General features: G+C 32.6%; 1 protein-coding gene across 1 annotated transcript; it reads left to right on the forward strand.

The window, feature by feature from the left end:
* Positions 1 to 14,122, forward strand: LOC111383697 (non-specific phospholipase C3-like). Its single transcript, XM_023007831.1, has 4 exons — positions 1 to 876; positions 12,131 to 12,540; positions 12,864 to 13,034; positions 13,580 to 14,122. Exons 1-4 carry the CDS (start codon positions 263 to 265, stop codon positions 13,918 to 13,920), a joined length of 1,536 nt encoding a protein of 511 aa, XP_022863599.1. The 5' UTR covers positions 1 to 262; the 3' UTR covers positions 13,921 to 14,122.
* Positions 14,123 to 23,101: the final 8,979 nt, after the last annotated feature.

The raw sequence follows: 23,101 nt of genomic DNA on the forward strand, positions 1-23,101 counted from the left end.
GGCAGGTTTTTCTGCCATCGCTAGCCTGTTTTTCTGTGTCATAAGTTACAATCACTAGTGACTTTTCCTCTATATTCGTCCTCTGCAACGGTTCTTGTCTTGCGTGCGTTGTCTTTTTATGTATTCTATGTCGTAAAAATCTTTTTATATTTACGATCAACAGGAAAAGAATGCAACTTGGAGTTGTTGAAGCCTAATTTTTTCAATCTTCACCACAAAATCAATCTCTCTCTCTTCCACAGTTCATTGTAAATCAGCAAAAATGTCTGAAAACACCACAAAATCTCCCATCAAAACAGTCGTTGTTCTAGTCCAAGAAAATCGATCATTTGATCACATACTTGGATGGATGAAGTCCATCAACCCCGAAATCGACGGCGTTACGGGCAACGAATCCAACGCTTTATCCACATCCGATCCTAACTCAACCCGAATTCACTTTGACAATCAATCAGGCTATGTCGAACCAGACCCGGGTCACTCGTTCGAAGCGACATATGAACAAATATATGGTGTGCCATGGAAAGAGTCCCAAAATCTCCCTCCAACAATGGAAGGATTTGCCCAGCAAGCAGAAACTATACAGAAAGGGATGGCTAATATAGTAATGAATGGATTTAAACCAGATTCTATACCTGTTTACAAAGAATTGGTGACTGAATTTGCTGTGTGTGATCGGTGGTTTTCTTCAATTCCGACATTGACGCAGCCAAATCGGCTGTTTATACACTCTTCAACTTCCTATGGCGCCACAGCTAACGACACAAAAATGCTTGTTCAAGGGTACCCACAGAAGACGATTTTTGAATCAATTGAAGAAAATGGTTTCTCTTTTGGGATTTATTATCAGTTACCTCCTTCAACTCTCTTCTACAGGTATCATCTTCAATTCCCACTACTATTCAGTTGTGTTCAATATTTTACTGAGCTGTTGATTTTTATCCCTTTTTTTTTTGACGTGTTTAATAAAAGACGTCAAAGTCCAAACTCTCGTATCGAGCTAGTTTCGAACATTTCGAATCCAATAGCTATGTCAAAGCGCTCGAATAAAGTCGAGTCAAGATAGCTGATTTGCCCGTGAAATTTTTATTGCTAGTCTCAACTGAGCCCATTTGTGGGCAAGTTTTCGAACTAAGACTTGGCTCGACTCGTTACAAAATTCGGGTTTTTCGAAGCTCGTTTAAGTTTTATTGCCCCATCACAAGGGGACAACTGTTCCATGCGGCATTGTACGTGCAGCATGATTCCTTTAATAACCGATAGATCGATTTAAAGGACAGTGCTTTTGAACAATTGCACGTATCAAATCTTGCCCATGTTGTTTTTAGGGTATGATTTGGATATGGGAGGGAATCGAGAGATGTTATTAATATTTTTTTTATTATTTTATTATTTTTGTTAAATATGATTACGCTGTGTGATTGATAGCCTTCGAATAGCTCGGGGGCTAAAAAAAATAAAGACCCTGTTTGACAAAGTTTTTGTTCTATAAATTGATCAAATTTTATTTTCAGTCACATTTTATTGAACCCTCAATATTAATTCTTGACTTGCCAGCTTATAACCTCAAAAGGTTTTGTCAAAACCGGGGGTAAAAATTTGAACACGTGGTGATTGATATTTATTAAGTACCAAGGAGGTGAAATTGGTCAAGCCAAGTCGAGCAGCTCGACTTGCCCACCATCGAGCTCGGCTCGACCAATCACTTAGTTCAGCTCCTGCTTACATATGAGACAAGCCGAGTGCTCACCGTTTAACAAGAGTGTACACGCCTTCACATGAGAGGTCGATCGGAAGTATTTAATGGGCATGGGACCCCTTCCCATGTGAGCACACCCGGGCACAAATAGCTTTTTCCACTTCAATAATGCATGCATCAATTATTTAATTCTTTATAATTAATTATGAGAATAAAGTGTGTTTAGTGTCCACCAACTAGCTGTCAGAGCAATAAAAAATGAATTATGTCACTGTGTTAGAAGGAATACAATGACTAAAGTGTAGGTGGTAGAACATGAATGGAAAGAAAGAGGGTTTTGCTAGAAAAATAGGGAGGCTGATTGACCGCTCCCCCTATTTGTAGGGTCCTGTCAAGGAGGCGGTCAGCCTCCGTGTTACAGGAGCAAAACCCTAAAAAAATATTACTATATTTTAAATAATTCAATAATAAAATGTCATACGACATTATTGCAACTTTTTTTTATTCTATTTGATATTGTAATATGATTATTTTAAATTTATTTATGATTATTTTAAATTTATTTATTAACTAATGCGTTATGAAAATTACTGTAATATTCAAAGCCATCAATCACGACCTATTGGCTGGCGTTCACTCACTTCATTTTTCTAGTCTCTGGAGGCATAATATAACTTTGACCGTTAGAATATGAAAGACTTTTTAAAGGAAATTTTGAATCGAAGGCATTGAACCTTTCAAAATCTTGCGGTTCGATCCTAAATCAACAAATATATGGAAAACATCTGGATAGTCTCCATCCAAATGATTATCAGTTGACCAAAAGTCAAATGTTAGACATTAATTTCACCAATTTTAGAAATGGCCAAAGAATACCTTAGTACAATGGTATTGATTTTTCATTTCAAAAAATCAAATTTTTTTTATTTTTATTTCACTATTTAAGCTGTCATTTTTTTTTTACTTTTTCTCACACAAATAAATCAATTGAAATAATTAATATAAGAAAAAAAATATAAAAATCAAAGAAAATATGGATCTTCTCCACTTACTCCATTCACCCATGACCCATCACCAGCATCATCACCACCACTACCACCGTTATTGGAGAGATTTTTCTATTTGGCCGGGTTTTATTTCTTTTTAATTTATTCATAGAAAAGTCTATATTGCCCTTAATAAAATGATTCTTCTTATATTGCAATATATATCTCAATCTTTTAAACTATTTTTATCTAATATTTATTCTATCCTGAATTTTAGCATATAAGTCCATTCTATGATCTAATATATTGGAATATTTTGCAACATATTGTTCATATTTTTTATTAAGTATATTATATTTTTCAGAAGATACATTTATATTTTTTAATTGAAAATAATATTTTTTATTTCTTCTAACATTCTTTCTAATAAATTATCTAATCCTGTAATTGTATACCTTGGCATTCAATCATAAATAATCCCTACGATTCTTTAAGATCTTAAAAAGATTCGTTCTAATTTTAGCAAAATTAATAGTCTTACATTAATTTTGATATGGACATTTATTTTTAGAATTGAGTGATCTTCGAGCTCTGAATATGTAAACTGCTTCGGCCTCTCACTTTCACAGAATCTTTACTATTTCAGCTTTATCATTTCTAAAGAATAAATTTTTAGACTTCGATTAAAGAAAACTCTCTTCTTTGCTAAAATAGGCAAGAAATTTTCTAATAGATCCTTCAAGAATCTATAGAAATAAAGATTTAGAAACTCATTGATATCAAAATATTGGAATTATATTTCTATAAAAATTTGTACAAGACTTCTATTTGGTACAAAAGGATTTCCAAAAAAACTAGTTTTGAACTGAAGATAGTTTGAGAATATATATTGATTCTTAACTACAACTCGAGATATCTCCTTTATTTCCTAATACCTCTATTTATACTTAATCTATTTAAATCATTGCATACATCAACAATATCAAAAGGCATACTTGCCTTTTTATTATTGTCCTTTTTGGACCTACATCTTCACATACGGCTTCTGCTTTTTATCAAAGGAGCATCTTCCTTTCTATTATTGTCATTTTGTCTTTGTGTCTTACATGTAGTTGGGACAATCACTTAGCTGGCAAGATTCCTTGATGGAGGTAGGACATCCTGGAAATTGATATATATCGAATTTTATGATGTAGTCCCTCAAGATTTCTAATTTTTCATGTCTTCAATTTGTAACTAGCATCCAATTTTCATATTGACATAAACATGAGAATTTTTTATCATACAAATTTTTGGCAATATTGTATATAGCTTTGATTCCAAGTGCTCTTCTATGCTTTATCCATGACTTCGTCATTAATGGAGCTTTTCTATCATTCTCCATAACATCTATTTGGAAATTGGCTGCTAAATACTCAATTGATATTATATGTTCAACTGGATAATAAATAATTGCATCATATTCAAGACTTATTAAATAAAATTTTAGATATATTTTTCATTGTTTGGCAAATTTTGATACTTCTTTTATGAACATATTATCAAATTTTGATATTTCAATCAAATTCTTTCCTGGATATATTAAATCCAGAAATCCATAGTCTGCAATTATCTTTATGAATGAAGGGTTTCCTCTTTCCATGGCTGTCACTCTAGGATAAACATTATTTTCTGGAGAGATAAAATATGAATCACTTATTTTAATTTCATAGACAATCCTGACTATTTTAGCATATTCGTCTTCTTTTGGATTTAAAGGGATCATATCATTTTGATCTATGATACTGATAGTTTTAGAGTCATTTTTATCTCCATGTATCATTACTTTTTTAGTTGATGTTACTGGAATCGAACTTCCTTTTTTATCAGTTGGTATAATGTCACGTCTGGGTCCACCGTTACTTTCAGCTGTCACTGTTTGGTATTGATTTGAAAAACTCATTTCTGAGCTCTTTGGTATATCTGTCTCAGACGATATATTTTTTAGTTTTGTTGTAATAGCATCAATTTGATTTTTGAGTTCTATGGTTTCTTTATGTTGCTCAAAAGTGATATTCAACAATATTTTTATATTTGAGTTGAACATCTCTGAAATCTGTATTGCTCCAGTATCTATGTCTTCAGCTTCTTTAAGAAAATTTATCCTTTTTTGTATATTAAAATAGATTAATATAAATCCATGACCTTAGCTTTATCCATCAGCAAATTCTATGTTTCTGCTAAGAAAATCTACAAAAAAATTATTAACTCATTTAATATGAATTATATCAAAATTATAAAATGCTAAATAAGCTTGTCATTTATGGAGCTTTTTGTATTGAGATTCTGATGGTAGTTTATTCTTGACTAATCCTACAACTTGAGAATTATCAGTTTCAACAGTAAATTTATTGGATAATAAAAATAATGATTTTTGAATTATTGTGTATGTTTTATAGTATATATCATTGGTATGACTCTTATTGTAACATTTTTATTGTAACTTGTTTACTTCCAAGAATTATATTATCCAAGAAATTTACTGTTAAAATTGATAATTCTCAAGTTGTAGGATTAGTCAGGAATAAACTATCATCAAAACTCTAATACAGAAGACTCCATAGATAGCAAGCTTATTTACCATTTTATAATTTTGATAAAATTCATATAAAAGGAGTCAATAATTTTCTTGCAGATTTTCTTAACAGAAATATAGAATTTGCTGATAGATAAAGCTAATGTCATGAATTTATATCAATCATCTTACATATACAAAAAATGATAGATTCTCTTATAGAAGAAGCTGAAGACATAGATAATGGAACAACACAGATCTCAGAGATATTCAATTCAAATATAAAAGTATTGTTGAATATCACTACTGAGCAACATAAAGATACTATAGAACTCAAAAATCAAGTTAATGCTATTGTAGCACAACTAAAAAATATACTGTCTGAGATAGATATACCAAAAAGTTCAGAAATGAGTTTTTCAAATCAATACCAAATAAGGATAGTTGGAAGCAGCAGGGGACCCAGACATGATACCATACTAACTGATAAAAAAGGAAATTCGATTCTAATAATATCAACTAAAAAAGTGATGATATATGGAGATAAAAATGATTCCAAAACTATCAGTATCATATATCAAGATGATATAATCCTTTTAGATTCAAAAGAAGAAGAATATGCCAAAATAGTCAGGATTGTCTATGAAATAAAAATAAGTAATTCATATTTTTTCACTCTAGGAAATAATATTTATCCTAGAGTGACAGCTATGGAAGGAGGAGACCCTTCATTCATAAAAATAATTGCAGACTGGTTTTCTGGATTTAATATATTCAGGAAAGAATTTGATTGAAATATCAAAATTTGATGATATGTTCATAAAAGAAGTATCAAAATTTGCCAAAGAATGAAGAATATATCTGAAGTTTTATTCAATAAGTCCTGAATATGATGGAATTGTTCATTATTCAGTTGAACATATAATATCAATTAGGTATGTAGCAGCCAATTTCCAAATAGATGTTATGGAGAATGATAGAAGAGCTTCATTGGTAACAAAATCATGGTTCAAGTATAGAAGAGCACTTGAAATCAAAGCTATATACAATATTGTCAAAAATTTGTTTGATAAAATATTCACATGTTTATGTCAATATGGAAATTAGATACTAGTTACAAATGGAAGACATGGAAAATCTTGAAGGATTACATCATAAAATTCGACATACATCAATTTCCAAGATGTCCTATCACTATCAAAGAATCTTGCCAGCTAAAGAATTGTTCCAGTTGTATGTAAAGACAAAAGGACAATAATAGAAAGAAATATGCTCATTTGATAAAAAATAGAAGCTGCATGTGAAAATGTAGGTCCAAGAAGGACAATAATAGAAAGGCAAGTGTGTCTTTTAATATTGCTGAAATATGCAATAATGTAAATATATTAATAATAGAGCTCCATATGTATGTATAAATAGAGGTGTTAGGAAAGAAATGAGATATCTCGAGTTATAGTTAAGAGTCAATATCTATTTTCAAATTATCTTCAGTTCAAAACCAGTTTTTCTGGATATCCTTTTGTACAAAATAGAAGTCTTGTACAAATTTTTATAGAAATAAAATTCCAATAGTTTGATATCAATGAGTTTCTAAATCTTTATTTCCATAGAGTCTTGAATGATCTAATAAAAAGTTTATTTCTTATTTTAGTAAAAAGAGAGTTTTTCTTTAATCGAAGTCTAGAAATTTATTCTTTAGAAATGATACAGTAAGAGCAAGAAGCTAAAATAGTAAAGATTCCGTGAAGGCGAGAGGTCATTGACGAAAGCAGTTTACATATTCAGAACTCGAAGGTCGCTCGGTTCTAAGAATAAATGTCCATATCAAAATTAAGGTAAAACTATTAATTTTTCCTAAAATTAGAACGAATTTTTTTAAGATCTTAGAGAATCGTAAGAATTATTTATGATTGAATGTCAAGATATAAAATTAAAGGATTAGATAATTTATTAGAAAGAATGTTAGAAGAAATAAAAAATGTTATTTCTCAATTAAAAAATATAAATGTATCTTCTAAAAAATATAATATACTTAATAAAAAATATGAACAATATGTTGCAGAATATTCCAATATATTAGATCATAGAATGGACCTATATGCTAAACTTCTTGATAGAATAAATATAAGATAAAAATAGTTTAAAAGATTGGGATATATATTGTAATATAAGAAGAATTATTTTATTAAGGACAGTATAGTTTTCTATGAATAAATTAAAAAAAAAAAAAACTCGGCCAAGTAAGTAGAAAAATCTCCCAAATCTGGTTTCCTCTGCAACGAAATCAAAGCTATAAAGTTAGTCTTGCAAATACAAAAACACAAGGACTGCCACCACTACTAGGGGTGGGCGTGGGTTGGATTGGGTCGATTTTCGCCCAACCCTAACCCAACCCAACATGATCGATTTGGTCGAAATTTAACCCAGCCCAACCCGTGTAAAGTTTGAAACCCAACCCAATCAAGTATCGGTCGGGTTGGGTTAGGTTGGTCGATTTAGGACAACTTGTTAATAAAGATTAAAGTTATTCATTTTTGGGTGTAAAGCATCACTAATATAGTCCCAGAGCCTAAAAATTTACAAAACTAATTACCACAGCATAGATAAAATTCAACTGAGACACTAAAGAGCAGAAATTACAACCAATTTAGAAGTTGGTTTCTCACAAAATTCTCTAATAGTGGGACGGGATTGGAACTTATAAGGTAAAAAAATTTCATCAATACAACATGCTCCAAATCATTAAATAGTGTCAGCAAAGAAGAAATAGCAGAGATGTAGTCAAAGAAGAGATCACCTGAGAGATGAGTCTGTTCAGATTAGTATATGTTGGCCTCTCAATGTCAAGTGACTTGCGGCAAATATCATAGATCGCCTCATTGTCAAGAAGCACGGCAACATCAGTGTGCTCCAACAAAGAGTGGGTCAAGAGAACAGAGTTGTATGGCTCAACCACAACAGTCGAAACTTGCGAGGATGGGTAAATAGTGAACCCCAACTTTGATTTCTTACCATTCAACAGAAAGCCTCTCAAGCAAAAAAGATTCAAGTCCAGATCCAATGCCCCCACCGACAACATGGAACACCATGAACCCTTACAATCCAGTACAATTATTCGCAAGCTTTCGGAGCTTGAGTGAGAGCGAAAGCGAGAGGGAGGGAGAGGGAATAGAGAGATTTTAGGGCTTCTTTTGGATTTGGGAGTGACCAAATGATTAGCCATTTATGCATTTTTTTTTTTTTCAAGTTCGGGTTGGGTTGGGCGGATTGGGTTGGTTTTTATAGGTTAACCCACAACCCGACCCAACCCACCTACGTAGCCAAAAAATCGAACCCACTTAAAAACAACAAAAAAACCGACCCAACCCGGTTGGGTCGGGTCGGGCGGTTGTACGGGTTGGGTCGGTTTTTGCCCACCCCTAACCACTACCCCCTCCGACTCCAAAAACCACTACTACCACCTCTATCTTCAACAACCAATGCCACCGCTCTTATCTTCAAACTGTCAAACCCTCCCCTATCTCAAACCCTCAAAACCCTAACCATTAAAATCTTTTGGGCAGAGCAATATCTTTCAATGTTCTCTCAGTTGATCAAATTCTCAAAACCACAACTTCTACTTGAGCAAATCCTCTCAATCTCTTCTTACGCTGGCTTGGCCGAAGCAGATGATGGGAGCTCATCGGAGATGGCATTATTGAATTTCGTCTATTTCGTAGCTTCTCCCTCAACTGTCGGAAGTCCCCACCATTTTTCCTTTATTGCCTTAATCGTGATGATATCTGCCGCTGTTTCTGTAAGTCTCCACTGTTTGCCGATGTTCCTTTTGATTTTATCATTTTGCTCTATACGAAGAGTGGTGGGGAAAGGGATTGATGGTTTGAATATGGAAATGGTTGTGTTGGTGGTTTGAGATGAAGGTGGTAGTGTTAGGTGATAAGTCTATTTTATACATTTTTATGTGCTTCTATACTTGATTATTTATTGTTAATTTAGCGAATATCTACTTACTTTTGTTTAAAATATGTTAATTATAGGTAAAAACTCAACCTGAATGCATTTAGATGCAATTGACGTGAAAAATGTGGAAGTGGAGCTTAATTGGAATTAATTTAGAGCAACTGATGATTAATCGGATTGTATATGATCAATTGAAGCATAAATGGAACAATTGCAAGAGAACCATAAGTTTTGGGAGCTAAATTCAATATTTAAAAAGGTTATCGACCTAATTACAAAATTTTGAAACTTGCATCAGATAACTACGGATGATAGGATGAAGATGACCAAAATTATAAAGGTTTAAAAAAAAAAGACTAAAGATGCAATTAGGAAGGGACTCAGGTTGAATCAATAGAAGAAGTTAGGGACCAACTTGAAGTTGGCCAAGATTTGGAGGCTTGCGATCGCAATGCCTCTTGAAACAGTGCACGCAACTTAGCTCCTGCTTGACAACCATTATTTGAAAACTTTTCTTTTTCCATATATTCATTTTTATTCACATTTACACCGAAATATTCTACACGTAACTCCAAAAATTTTCACTATTTTTTAACCACACATTCTCTTAAAATTTACTATTCAAAACATTATTTTTTTCTCAAATAATGGTTGTAGGGGCTTCAATTGTTTACATGTGGGATCGCAGGCCATTTGCCATAGGCATTCCAAGTACAAAGTATTTGGTTTTCTTATTTGATCCAATCTTTTCTTGGAAAGCAATTGGGGCATGAATCTTGACTTAATTCCTAGCCTATAAATACATATATTCGCCTTCACATCAAGGAAAGGAGCGAGGAGGTTCTTTTACATAAAAAATACATATTCCATATATTCAAAGAGAGCCATTGATACAAAATTAATATTCTTTACGAAGCTTTGAAGAAGTTTGATACTAAACACATTAATTCATAATTTTCATACATATTCACTTGGGTTGAAAAAGAAGATCCCAAGGGGATTGATCAAGAATCATTGAAGGGATTTAAGATTCAATATTCAATATTGTTTCCGCTTTTCTTCCTCAACTCTCAATTTCAAATGATATAGTATATATTTAAATCGTATTCTTAAATTATTATGAAGCTTGATTATTTGTATAGTTGTTAGGAACGTTGAACCCTACGTAATGGATTTTATTGTAAGGATAACGTAAAAAACCCTATGTTATGAAGTTTTGATCTTGAATTTAGGATTTAAACAGTTAAAATGTTTGTTGTGTATGAATGATTGATCTGAGTTTAATCATTTTCAATTAATTGACCATTAGTTGATTAGGCCCTTGTTTGATTCTCATTGTTTAAAAAAATTATTTTTTTCAAAATTCATTTTCAACCACATATTATTCAATAAATTAATATTATACGCAAATCCAAAACTTTTCTTTAATTTTTAACGACACATTATCCATCAATCTACTATTTAAAATGCATTATTTTCCTCAAAAATGGGAATCAAACAAGGGCTAGATTTATGTTTTCCATTGACTTTTAGGAGAAGGAATAGGAATTTAACACAAGTGGCAATCGTTGTAAGGTCCTATCATGTTAGGGATAATTGTCTATACTTTGCATGATTCAATTGAATGTTCTTGTGATTAATGCATTCTTATATGTTCGCATTCAAAATAGAGATGTTATCGAGTAATAGGATATGATATATTTGATTCTCCTCGGGAGAGATTATTAAACAAAATATCATATCCAAATAAATATTCTATTAAGATGGAAGAATATAGAGGGATTTGAGGTCCTTATGCTTATCAATTACTTGAGTACCTATAAATGCTTCCTACCACTTAGTTAATTTAGTTAAGTAATTAGATTAGACTTAGGTTCTTAATATAAATCACTGGTTTCATCTCTATTGCTATGATGCTCGGACTCTCCAAAAATGGCGAAGTTATACCGACACGGGATACGTGTCGGACTCTCGATTTTGAACTCGGACACGGCTGGAATTTATGGAGGATTGCTGTTGCAACTTTTGCAGAATTTGCAGAAAACGAGTTGGAGAAGACGACCTTTGAAGAAGATGAAAGGTTGTGGTTGTGTATTAAATGGCCTATGTGGAGCCAATGAAAAAGTTAAAGAAATGGGGAATTTCCATGACCGGTTGGCCCCCCTCAATAATTGTATTCTTCCAATAAAAAAAAGAAAAAAAATGAAGAAAAAATTAAGTGGTTTAAAGTCAACAATTTATGCTACCATAATGAGGGTTATCTCTAAAGGTTTTATTATTTATTGTAAATGGCATGATTTGTTGTTTTATTTAAGATAAAATTAGTTTAATATTAATTCTAAATTTGTTTGATTCAATAGTTTAAGTTACATTTATCCATTTTGAGTGATTTAAATCCGTTAGAAAGCTTATATTTTTTGCTTTAATTGAATCATTTTTTTGGGAAAAAAAATTATAAGACGTATTCCCGTACCGGTATCCAAAATTCGGATCCTTTTTAAACGTGTCCCCATATCTTAATTTTTAAAATGAGAAGAATCCGACTCTTAGATATGTACCCGTACTTGACACCCGCACCCAAGTTCGAGCATCATAGCTCTATTGTATTTATATTCGATTAGAGTTATGTTAATTGAAAAATAGATTAGATATTTATATTCGCCACATCAACCTGAGTCAGTGGACTTTAAATTGTTTATAATAGAGAATAAAAATTACAGAAATTATTTTTTTTGAAAAATTTTTCTAAACGAAATCCTACTGGTGCCTTTTATGAAAAAAGATCAAAAATGATTTTTAAGTTTTCCCCCTTTATCCTGCAGGATATAGTATATACTATAGTAGTAGTATCAATATTGACTCCAATGACTTCCATCTAAACATGACTTTCTTTTTGCCAAATTATAACCTCAGCTTTATTTTTTTGGACAGAAATCTCAGAAAACTGAAGTACATGGATAATTTCCATCAATTTGATCTTCATTTCAAGAGGCACTGCGCGGAGGGAAAACTACCAAACTATGTAGTAATTGAACAGAGATATTTCGAAACTAAATTGTTTGCAGCAAATGATGATCACCCTTCTCATGATGTATCTGAAGGACAAAAATTTGTGAAACAAATCTATGAAACACTAAGATCAAGTCCCCAATGGAATGAAATTCTCTTCGTAATCATATATGATGAACATGGTGGTTTTTATGATCATGTTCCAATCCCAGTTGAGGGAGTTCCTAGTCCTGATGACATTGTCGGTCCTGAACCGTACAAGTTTAAGTTCGATTGCCTTGGTGTTAGGGTTCCCGCAATTTTGATATCTCCTTGGATTGAACCTGGAACAGGTAGGTCAAGAATTGTGTATTATGTGCATGACTCATATGGCATGTTTCGGTGGCTTCGACTGAATCTGATTAGATGAGGTAAAGAAAGAAGTGCACCTAAACGGATTTGTTGTATTCTCTAGTGCGATCAAGTTCAGTATATCAAACACATCAGTATATTATCAACAATAGAGCAATACTTGATATACTGATTGAAATGGGATCAATTATTCGTTTTTCCCCATCTTGTCTAGTCAAGTATACGAAACATGCTCTTATGCTTTTAGGGTTATTGTCGAGCTTGAAAATTGCTTTGTTAATCAATGTTGGTGATGAAAATGCAGTGTTACATAGGCCTTCTGGACCATACCCTACTTCAGAATTTGAGCATTCCTCAATTCCGGCAACTGTTAAGAAGATTTTCAACCTGAAAGAGTTCTTGACAAAGCGAGATGCATGGGCAGGCACATTTGAAACTGTCTTAAACAGAACTACCCCAAGAACAGACTGCCCCGGTACATTTTAGTTTGCATACTTATTATCTTTCATGACTTAATATTCTAAAATGCATATACTTATACCATGTTATCAAAAAATAAATTCGAAAAAATTCAAATCCATGGAATTCTTGTTGAGTAATGATATTCATAATCAGCGACTTCAGTAATCATCTTATGTGACAACTTTTTATTTGAGACATTAGTTTTTTGTAATCTTGTTGTCTCAAATAACAAGCTAATGCTTCAATTAATAACAAGTTGCTATATAAGATGGCTACCGTAGTCGCTGACTATGCATTACTCAATTCATTTTTGTCTTCTCAAGGAAAATGCTTTATCTAGTGTAGATGGGATAATGACAGAATTACAAGATGCCATAGCCCAAGTAGGATCCTTTCTTTTAGCGGTTAGGCTTGCCTAGCCCGGTTTGTGGGTTTTCAATTGTTTTTTAGACTCCAGTGGATGACCTCATGGAGCCCTTAGCGAAGATACAAGAATGAAAATAATTTCGTGGTTGATCTCCCTTCGTCTCTGATATTTTCAACACTAAATGTTTGCAGTAACTCTGGCGGAACCAGTGAAAATGAGGGACACTGAACCAAATGAAGAAGCACAGCTAACAGATTTCCAAGAAGAACTGGTGCAAATGTGTGCAGTGTTGAACGGTGACCATGCAAAGGACATTTATCCCCACAAAATAGTCCAAGACATGAAAGTTGTTGAGGCTGTTAATTATATTGAAAACGCATTTCAGAAGTTTAAGGATGATTGTGATCATGCCAGGAAAAATGGAGCTGATGAATCCCACATTGTTATCCTTGAAAATCCACCGACAAAAATACGCACTTCCAAGACCATAGCGAAAGAGATATTTTCGTGTTTAACGTGCAGCCGCGATTAAAACAACCAATTTTATCGGAATATTCCGATGTTGTTGGTTACCTTTCAATATTTGTCTCTACTTGATTTTATATTACACCAGTTCATCAACCTATGATTTTCTTACATTGTTTGCGTGCTTAAAATTTAGGTTTGGAAGGGACAAAGCATATTTTATTTATGTTTGGATTTATTTGTATATTTCAATTAATTCATTTTACTTCTCTTGCTTGTAGGCTAATACGTTCCCTTGCCACATGTAAATAAGCAGTGGACTTCTTTTGGCAAACGATGATAAGAGGGGAGAATCACCCCTCTTTTTTTTTTTTTTTTTTTTTTTTTTTTTCNNNNGCCCCCCCCCCCCCCCCCCCCCCCCCCCCTTTTTTTTTTTTTTTTTTTTTTTTATCTATTTCTCAGGTTTTACTAGTCGGGGAAAAAACAAGAAAAGAAAAGAAAAAAACTCTACAAATCAAATAATAGTTATGAACTAACAAGTTATCCTTGGCCTTAACCAAAATTCTCACTAGTGACAGACTAAGTGTGACAATTCTCTTGATTTTGTTTGAAAACATGAAATTCAGTTTTTCGTGTTTGCACCTGTGGTGTTTTATATTGTTTTGTGTTAAGGTGTGGTGAGGAGTAATAATAAGTGTAAATATTACACTTAATTTGGGCCATCAAAAGTATTGTTTGGGTTGTATCAGCTAATACTTAATTTTGTGTGTTTATTGATTGTTTTAATAGAATTCGATATCTGATGAGAACAGATGAAATAAACAAAAATCAAAGATGAACAAAATTTGGAATGAGGAAATTGCACCCTATGTCATTTTTTAGTTTTGCATTTTTCATATATGTCTGTAATTAATATTGCTGTGAATAGATGAAAAAGTTATACAAAATAATATACAAGAGTAATGTTATTTGCAGTCGCTCACTGCGGTAGTCGCCATACGTGACATACACATGGTAGGTGATTATTTGATTTATTAATGTGGTAGTTTTTTTATTCATTAATGCATCAAATAATCACTTGCCATGTGTATGATACGTAGGGCGACTGTCGCAGTGTGCGACTGCAAATAGCATTATTCAATATACAAACATCCCATCAAACCCACGTAAACAACACCCCATTCTCCCCACTTTCTAAACCTAATCGAAAAACAACATTCAAACTAATTTTAAAAAAATTGAAAGAAACCTCGTGTCCTCCAAGAGAATTTGTGAGAAAAATTCTACTTTCAATATTTTTTGGAGATCTTTCTCTTCCCAGCAATAAAGATTTTATTTTCTATGTTTGGGTTCTCTTTATGATTCCACCATTTACGATTTTTCTTTTGGCCGATTTTATTTTTTTTTATTTTTTTTGGGTTCTTCTTGTATTTTCTTGGAATGTTTGATTATCAGAAAAATGCGGGATATAAGAAATGAATAAATAAATTCAATATTTTAGAATTCCTTTTCAAATTTCAGGATATTCAGAGATATTTGGATAGACTTAAAAAAAACAAAAAACAAAAAAATTATTCTCTCTTTTCTCCTTTTCTTTAGGTGTCTGGGAAAATTTAGAAATTTTGTGAAATGAAGTTGCCAACTATTTTTTCAATCCGTCGATCCATTTTTCACACCCTATGTGAAACTTAATTTTGTTCATTTTTCAATTTCTTGAGTATGAAGTGGGTTTAATGTTAATGTAAAATTACTATCTTAATGGGCAAGAAGTGAGTTTATTTTTCCAAATGGTTTATTTTTTACCGTCATTTTATATTAATGTAAAATACTTTTATTTTGTTGCAGGTCCGAGTTAGAGTCCCTATTAGTGGAGATTCATCCTTTTAGAGATCCGACTTAACGTTCGTAATTAGTCTTTCATTATTCTTAAATTTATATCAGTTTGCGTGCCAAAATTTGTAGCTTCTTAGTGGCTTAAAAATATAAACATGTGATGTTGAATATGTAAATTGAACATTGCTCAAATTCGCATAAACTTCAATTGTTGGTTTCATGAGATTGTCAATAATGTCTTTACATTTATATTTACCATGAAAATTCAATATAAATGTGAAATGTAATGTCAATTCCAACGGTTACAAAGCCGTCTATCGAGATAAACTATCGTTCTCGACAGTTGGTCCTTGGAATTCTTGATAATTGACCCACTTATCTCGACAATTGGTTTCGTAAGTCAAATTTTGCTTAGCTTATCTTCTATGTGTGATTTTATGGTTGAAATAAATGACATATTATCATTTGAGCACCATTACTACTGTTGAATATTTGTTCAAAATCAATGGAATTATAATGGACTAATTGTTAGGCTCAATTGTGGAATTGGTAGAATAAAAAGAAATTGAAAAATGTAAAATTTGATTTTTTGCCTATGCGTACGCCCAGGCTTATTTTTGTACGTACACAAGATGTGTTTTGTCAAAATCAGAATTAAATGTTGTTTCTACTATGCGTACGCAAAGTTTATACTATGCGTACGCATAGTGTTAAAAATAGTCGTTGGCTGGTTTTTCAATTTTGAAACTTGGGAGCCGCTTTGGATTAAAAGTTGCCACTTTTCATCTTGTTTTGACACCCTTTCGTGATGTATTGATTGAGGCTTATAAATAGGTGATGAATGATCACTACAAACATTATTAGAAACATTTAAAAACATCTTGAAATCCATATATCACTCCACATTGAATCAAACTATTGATTTACATTCATATTTAATATCTTCGTGTTCTTAAAGTTTTGGAAGATTGCACTTGTGTTTTGGTGTTAAAATCCTTTACAATACTTGATATAATCCTACAAACCGTTTGCCAGAACCCTTATGCATCTCATTCAATCCCGAGAGGGGGCAAATATAGTTTGAGAACAGCGATTACGCATTCGAGCCTTCATATTCGTTATGTTTTTCATCTTCTTGATCACATTTCTGGTTATTTGTTTCTTCTCCATTTTCCCCAGTTGATGTAAATTCTCCAAACAAAATTTTAACACTATGAAATCCAGTTCCTGGTTAGATATTTGATGGGCGAACTTCATGTGAAGGCTAGTACAAATTGAAGTTTCTGATGACGACGGAATTGAAGATCTCCTACATTCTAATTCTGAATTTGGCGATACTACTGAAATAAACATTTCTTTGGTGAAAGAAATTTGAAAAGTTTGAAAAGAAATGATTTCATTGAAGAATAAAAGGATAGAATTCATCATCATGAATTCAATTCTGGTAATATTCATTTATCTTCTAAAATTCCACTTTGGTAAGCAATATAATGATCTTCTCACATGCAATTTAGATGTTTTGTTAAAATATATGCACATTATCAATGATGATATTCCCCATGAATTTAATTTCGATTGTGCATAATTTGTTTCATGTGTTTGTGAAAGTGGAAATATGGAAATCATGATGTTGCATGAAAATTAACATTGCATATTCATTTGTAATGTATGTTTTATATACATTTGATGAATTTGAATATGAATTTTCATGATCATCTAGAACTTCCTATTAGATGAAGGATATGAATATTGTATCCACAATTATGAATTGCATAGTTATATAAATTCTTCGTCTGATATATTTGATGGTTTAAAGCATTTTATGATCCTTAGAATATGCTTTATTTATGGATTTTGATCTTAAATGCAATTTATGGTGATAATAGAGACTAATGAAAGATTATTATGTGTTGGTATCGATGTAAGATTTTTGAAAGAATTATGTGATTTTGTTGAGGTTGAAATCTTTATTCATTAAGCCTCTCATTTGTGAAAATTTTGAAGAATATTATGAGATATTCTAGGGTCAATTTATTAAATATTACGGCATGAGAATTTATTATGTGATCTATGATCTACTTCGTTGATTTACTAAATGTTGAGTATAAAAGACCTGCTGAATATTGTTAAGCAATGTCAGATTCCCTTTATAGTTTGAAGTTGTGATCGAAATCGGTTAATCAAAATCATGATAACGAACATGTCTTTTGATGAAGTATGCATAAATTACATGAATCTACTACCACGTAATTATGTTTTGAAATAAACAATTGGTTTTCTTAAATTTTTAATCCACAATCATTTGATGGAACGTTTTGTCATGGTAGTTATGGGAACATGCTAAAAATATATAAGAATATTTGAATCGTGAATTTATTTGATATTCACTAATTGGTGTATGAAAGTGTTTACTCTATTTTGAATATGCATGAAGGAAATTTATGTTCTTTTACTTGAGATGTATAATTTTGGCACCCATATAGTTAAATGGTTGAAACCTTGATGTGCACACTATACTATTACAATAAAATTTGCATATGTTACATATGGAAAAATTCTAATGTGTAAGAATTTATAGAAAGAAAGTATGTGAATATGAAAGAAATTATGTGAACTCTCATAATCATTTCCTCTACAGAAAATGGAAAATTGCATGTGGTTACTTTCGTGTCTCTTTCCTTGTATTCGATTATATGAATTTGCGAAAAAAATATGAACTTATCAAAAGAAATATAGATTGATGCATGTTATAAGTGCAAATGGGAATGGTATGGTTCATATGCATGTAATCATAATATTATGAGAATGCCAACTAATTGTTTGATTTCATGTCTTGTTGAACTCATATTAATTTGGGTTAATGTTGATAACCTCATTTAATCCTATGGAATTAAGTGAGATGACTTTATGTCAATTATGTTATATTTACATAAAGTATGACAGCTTGTGACTTGTTCTAGTGGAAATTGCTTCCGAAATTATTAAGACATGGAAATTCTTTGTGGAGCACAAACTGTGCCTAAAGTTAGCGATAGTGCTGAATATCATTTTCATTCAAATCTTAAAAAGTTTGAATGTGGTAAATTATTTGGTTAAAATTTTCATATCTAGTTGGAAATTATACTAACTTTTGGTAATAGCCTGAATTAATTATATGAAATTAAATGAGATGAACTTACGCTAAATTATGTTTGCATATGAGCATGACAAAATGTAATCATGTCCGAAATTAAATAAGATGAACGTATGCCTTATTATTTGATATGATGATATCTTGTGAAAAGTGATAAGTTGTACATGTTTGAAAGAAGTAGTACTTGGTCTTCTTCATTGAAGAATTGAACTTCAATCAAAGAACCAAATGGAGTTGGTTTATGCTTGAGAAGCATTAATGGTATATGAGATAACTTTGATCAAATTGTGTGATCCAAGTGATAAGTGAATTGAATTATAAAAAAATTGATGAACTATAAGTTCGAGTGTAACCCGAAATGTGGGGGGTTAACATTGACGCTTGTAAACTTTTATGAGAAGTTCAAAGATTTGTGGATGCAACAATATTAGATTGCATATATGTTCTTAATTGAGTAACTGTGGGGGTAACTTAGTTTTAAAAAGTTACCATGTCCTTTACCTTCTAATGATAGAAAGATATTTATGAAAGAAGAAAAGGTAGAGAAGTCCTTGTACATATATTTATAAGGATGAAATACACTAAGTCTAAGTGGATGAATTGGATGAAAGCCAGTCACTAAGTTTGCAAAACTAATGTGAATATTTAAGAATATTCATAAGTTGAAGATCATTGTAATATTTCAATGATGAAGTCTGAAAACCCAAGTATGAAATCCACAATAAAAGTAATTGACAAGTATAATAATTTGATGAAAATCATCCGACAGTGTTTTGAAAATTTATAAAGCTTTAAATAAAGCTAGTAAGAACTATGTGGCTACATAAAAGATTCCTTGGTGGTAACAAGATGTATCTATCAAATAAATCAATCGTTGGCTAGCTATATTTGATAAGATACTAAGTCACATATAATGGAAGTCTAGACATATAAGTCTTAGACCTTTAAATAGAGATTTAGTGGCATCTATTTCGAGTAGGATGGGTTTAAAACTCCTTAATTTTAGGTACACCAATGACGGCAACCCTACCTGTCATTACTCAAAAGGTAATCCACGGGTTCAAAGGGTATTAACAAGTCATTCGATATGTGAATAATTGCAACATTATTTAAATCCGCAATGACCTTATCATAATTAAATAATGCTGGTTGTTATTGAAGTGAGGGTTGAGTTTAAAACTCTTAATGAAGTTCAGTGCTAAAACACAAGTATCTCTAAAAGTAACAAAGATACTGGAAGAACTTTACTTAAATGAACTTCAAGGTGGTGCCGCCTCAATAGAGAGTTGGAGTTTCTCTCTTAAAAGTTTATTGAACAGGATGAGCGCAAGGCCATAAAAGCACTAAATGAGTTGAGGAATTTGAGAACACATGATACTTATGTGTGTGTTCTTATCGGTATTATCACAAGGAATAATTGATTCGAAGCTTCCACGCTACCTCTAATTCCGACTTTATTTTGTTTGAATTACACTATGATTAGATTCAAGTCAAAAGATATCTAATCCTTATGCATAAGTGTCGTCTTTTTGAATATGTGATCATATTGATTTTGAACAAGTGGGGGATTGTTGAATATTTGTTCAAAATCAATGGAATGATAATGGACTAATTGTTGGGCTCAATTGTAGAATTGGTAGAATCAAAAGAAATTGAAAAATGTAAAATTTGATTTTTTGCCCATGCGTATGCACATGCTTATTTTTGTATGTACACGAGATATGTTTGGCAAAATCAGAATTAAATTTTGCTTCTACTATGCGTACGCAAGGTTTATACTATGCGTATGCATAGTGTTAAAAAATAACCGTTGGCTGATTTTTCAATTTGAAACTTCGGAGCCGTTTTGGATTAAAAGTTGCAACTTTTCATCTTGTTTTGACACCATTTCATGATGTATTGATTGAGACTTATAAATAGGTGATGAATGATCAATACAAACATTATTAGAAACATTTGAAAACATCTTGAGATCCACATATCATTCCATATTGAATCAAACTATTGATTTACATTCATATTTAATATCTTCGTGTTCTTAAAGTTTTGGAGGATTGCACTTGTGCTTTGGTGTTAAAATCCTTATCATCATTTTTGCTCATCATAAGCTCCAAATTGTGGTATTTTCTCGAGAGTTGTCCAAACTGCAAAACAACACGAACACACACATCAAAAAGTTCAAAAGTGTCCAAGAACAAATCAAAAAATGTGATTTAGAAACTTTAGTTTAATGAGTGAATTACACTCATCAAACACCCCCAAACTTAGTTCTTTGCTTGTTCTCAAGCAAACACCAAACTAAAGAAAATCATTAACAAACACACAAGCACAACTAAAACAAACAAAATCACTTAAAAGACACGTTATGTTAGACACCTTACCTTTATAGCTCAAGATTAAAAACATAGTATCAAATTCATGAATTACTTTAAAGCTATAATGCACAAGTCAAATTCTCATCTATTCAATGCAAACGGGTGTGTATGTGTGTGGAGAGAGTTAAGTGCAACGCTGTACAATAATAAATTGACCCAATTCCCAACCTTAAAAGTCAAATATTTCCTTACCTCGCTCGTGGGATTCACACACCCCCAAACTTATTTTCTTCTCTCTTCCCAATGTGCATTCTAAAGTTGATTTTTCAATACTAATTTCTTACATCGCTCAACTTTGATTAGATTTCACTATTGCAGTTCAACATATCAACAGATGAGGATTCTCCTTATTTTTTGACTGCTTCAACCTTTAGGAATCAACCAAGTTACTAACCCCTTATCAAAGATCTAATCCTCTAAAACAAGTGTTCGGGGCTTAATCAAGGTATGTGATATCAAATTTCTTTTCTTTATTTTTTTTAAATGCACACAAATAAGAAATTAAAAACAAAACACACAAATAAAATAAAATAATAAAAAAAATGTAAACAAATTAAAAAAATATGCACACGATCATACAAAATAAAAAATTAGGCAATTTTAGACAATTTATAATACACTCCCCCCAAACGTAAACTACACATTGTCCTCAATGTGAAAATGGAAGAAGGGGAAGAGAAATACCCCAGTGAAAACATCAACTGTCTTCCTCGCCACCAGGTGGAGCAGGAGGGTATGAATGAGGTGGAAGCTGTGATGGTGTGGGGAAAGTGAGCTCGAGGTGGGCAGATGCCAAGACCTCCATGCAAGCATTCTGATGCTGAAATTGGTTATAAATGGCAAATTGTAGTTGGTTCATTTGCACCTGCATGCCATCCTGCCATCGGGTCATGTGCAAATCCATAGTCTCAAGACGCTGAAGAATGTCCCCTGTAGTGTTAGTAGATTGTGGAGGTGCTGTAGGGAGAGATGGACGAGATGAACCAGGCACGTCCTGATGGCCCACACGCCTATCACGGATATCCCGCATAAGTGGTTGTCTCGGGTGTAACGCTTCGTCAGTTTCCTGCGTGGGAACACCCTCCTGTATGCAAAGGTCATGGATCAAAGAAGGGTGACCCAAACTACCTGTTGCTGACCCTGCTAGGATGCGAAGAATGCTATTGTGAATGACCTTGCTGACATCAATAGAATACCCCTCCTGAATAGCACAATTCAATAAAGTCCATTCCTTTGTGACCTCGCTGGTGTTGCTACTGGGGATCATTTTTACTAATATAAAGTAGTGCCAAACTTTACAATTAGGTTTTAGGCCAGAGGCAGGGAAATGAGTCACATTACTAGCTGATCTTTTCCATTCAGTACCATGGTAGGTGAGAGTGCGGATTAACACATCGGGATCGACCCCTTCATTACGCAGGCGGGAGTAGTCATCATCGAGTATCTCCCGCGTGTGGTAGAACCTATTAATCGAAGTACTGTCAAACTTAATCCAATATCCCAGACAAAAGCTTTGAAATTCTCATGTTCACTAGCATTGGCATAAAATTCCTTCACCAAAGGAATAGATGCAGCTGTTGGTTACTTGGTAAACTTTTTCCATCCCAAACTGCGTATTTTTTCAGGCAGAAAGTTTTCAAAGCCCCCTTCAGGAATGCAATTCCGTTGAATGACACTTTGTTTAAATCGTTTCTCCGCTGCAAAACTGATAAAGCGACGTCGATCAAATACAACGGAGGAAGAAGTTTCAGTGACCTTGGACTTCTTTTTAGGAGGCATGTGTCACTAACCCCGATGGAGGATATCGAAGTCACACTGATATTAGAGATAAGCAACTGCCAACTGACCAATGGAAGCCCAAAGTGTGCCCTCTGTAAATCGTGTAGGCAACCAATCCTTAAGTAGAA

Source organism: Olea europaea, unplaced genomic scaffold (genome assembly GCF_002742605.1).
Source record: "Olea europaea var. sylvestris unplaced genomic scaffold, O_europaea_v1 scaffold274, whole genome shotgun sequence".
Classification (NCBI taxonomy): Eukaryota; Viridiplantae; Streptophyta; class Magnoliopsida; order Lamiales; family Oleaceae; genus Olea; species Olea europaea.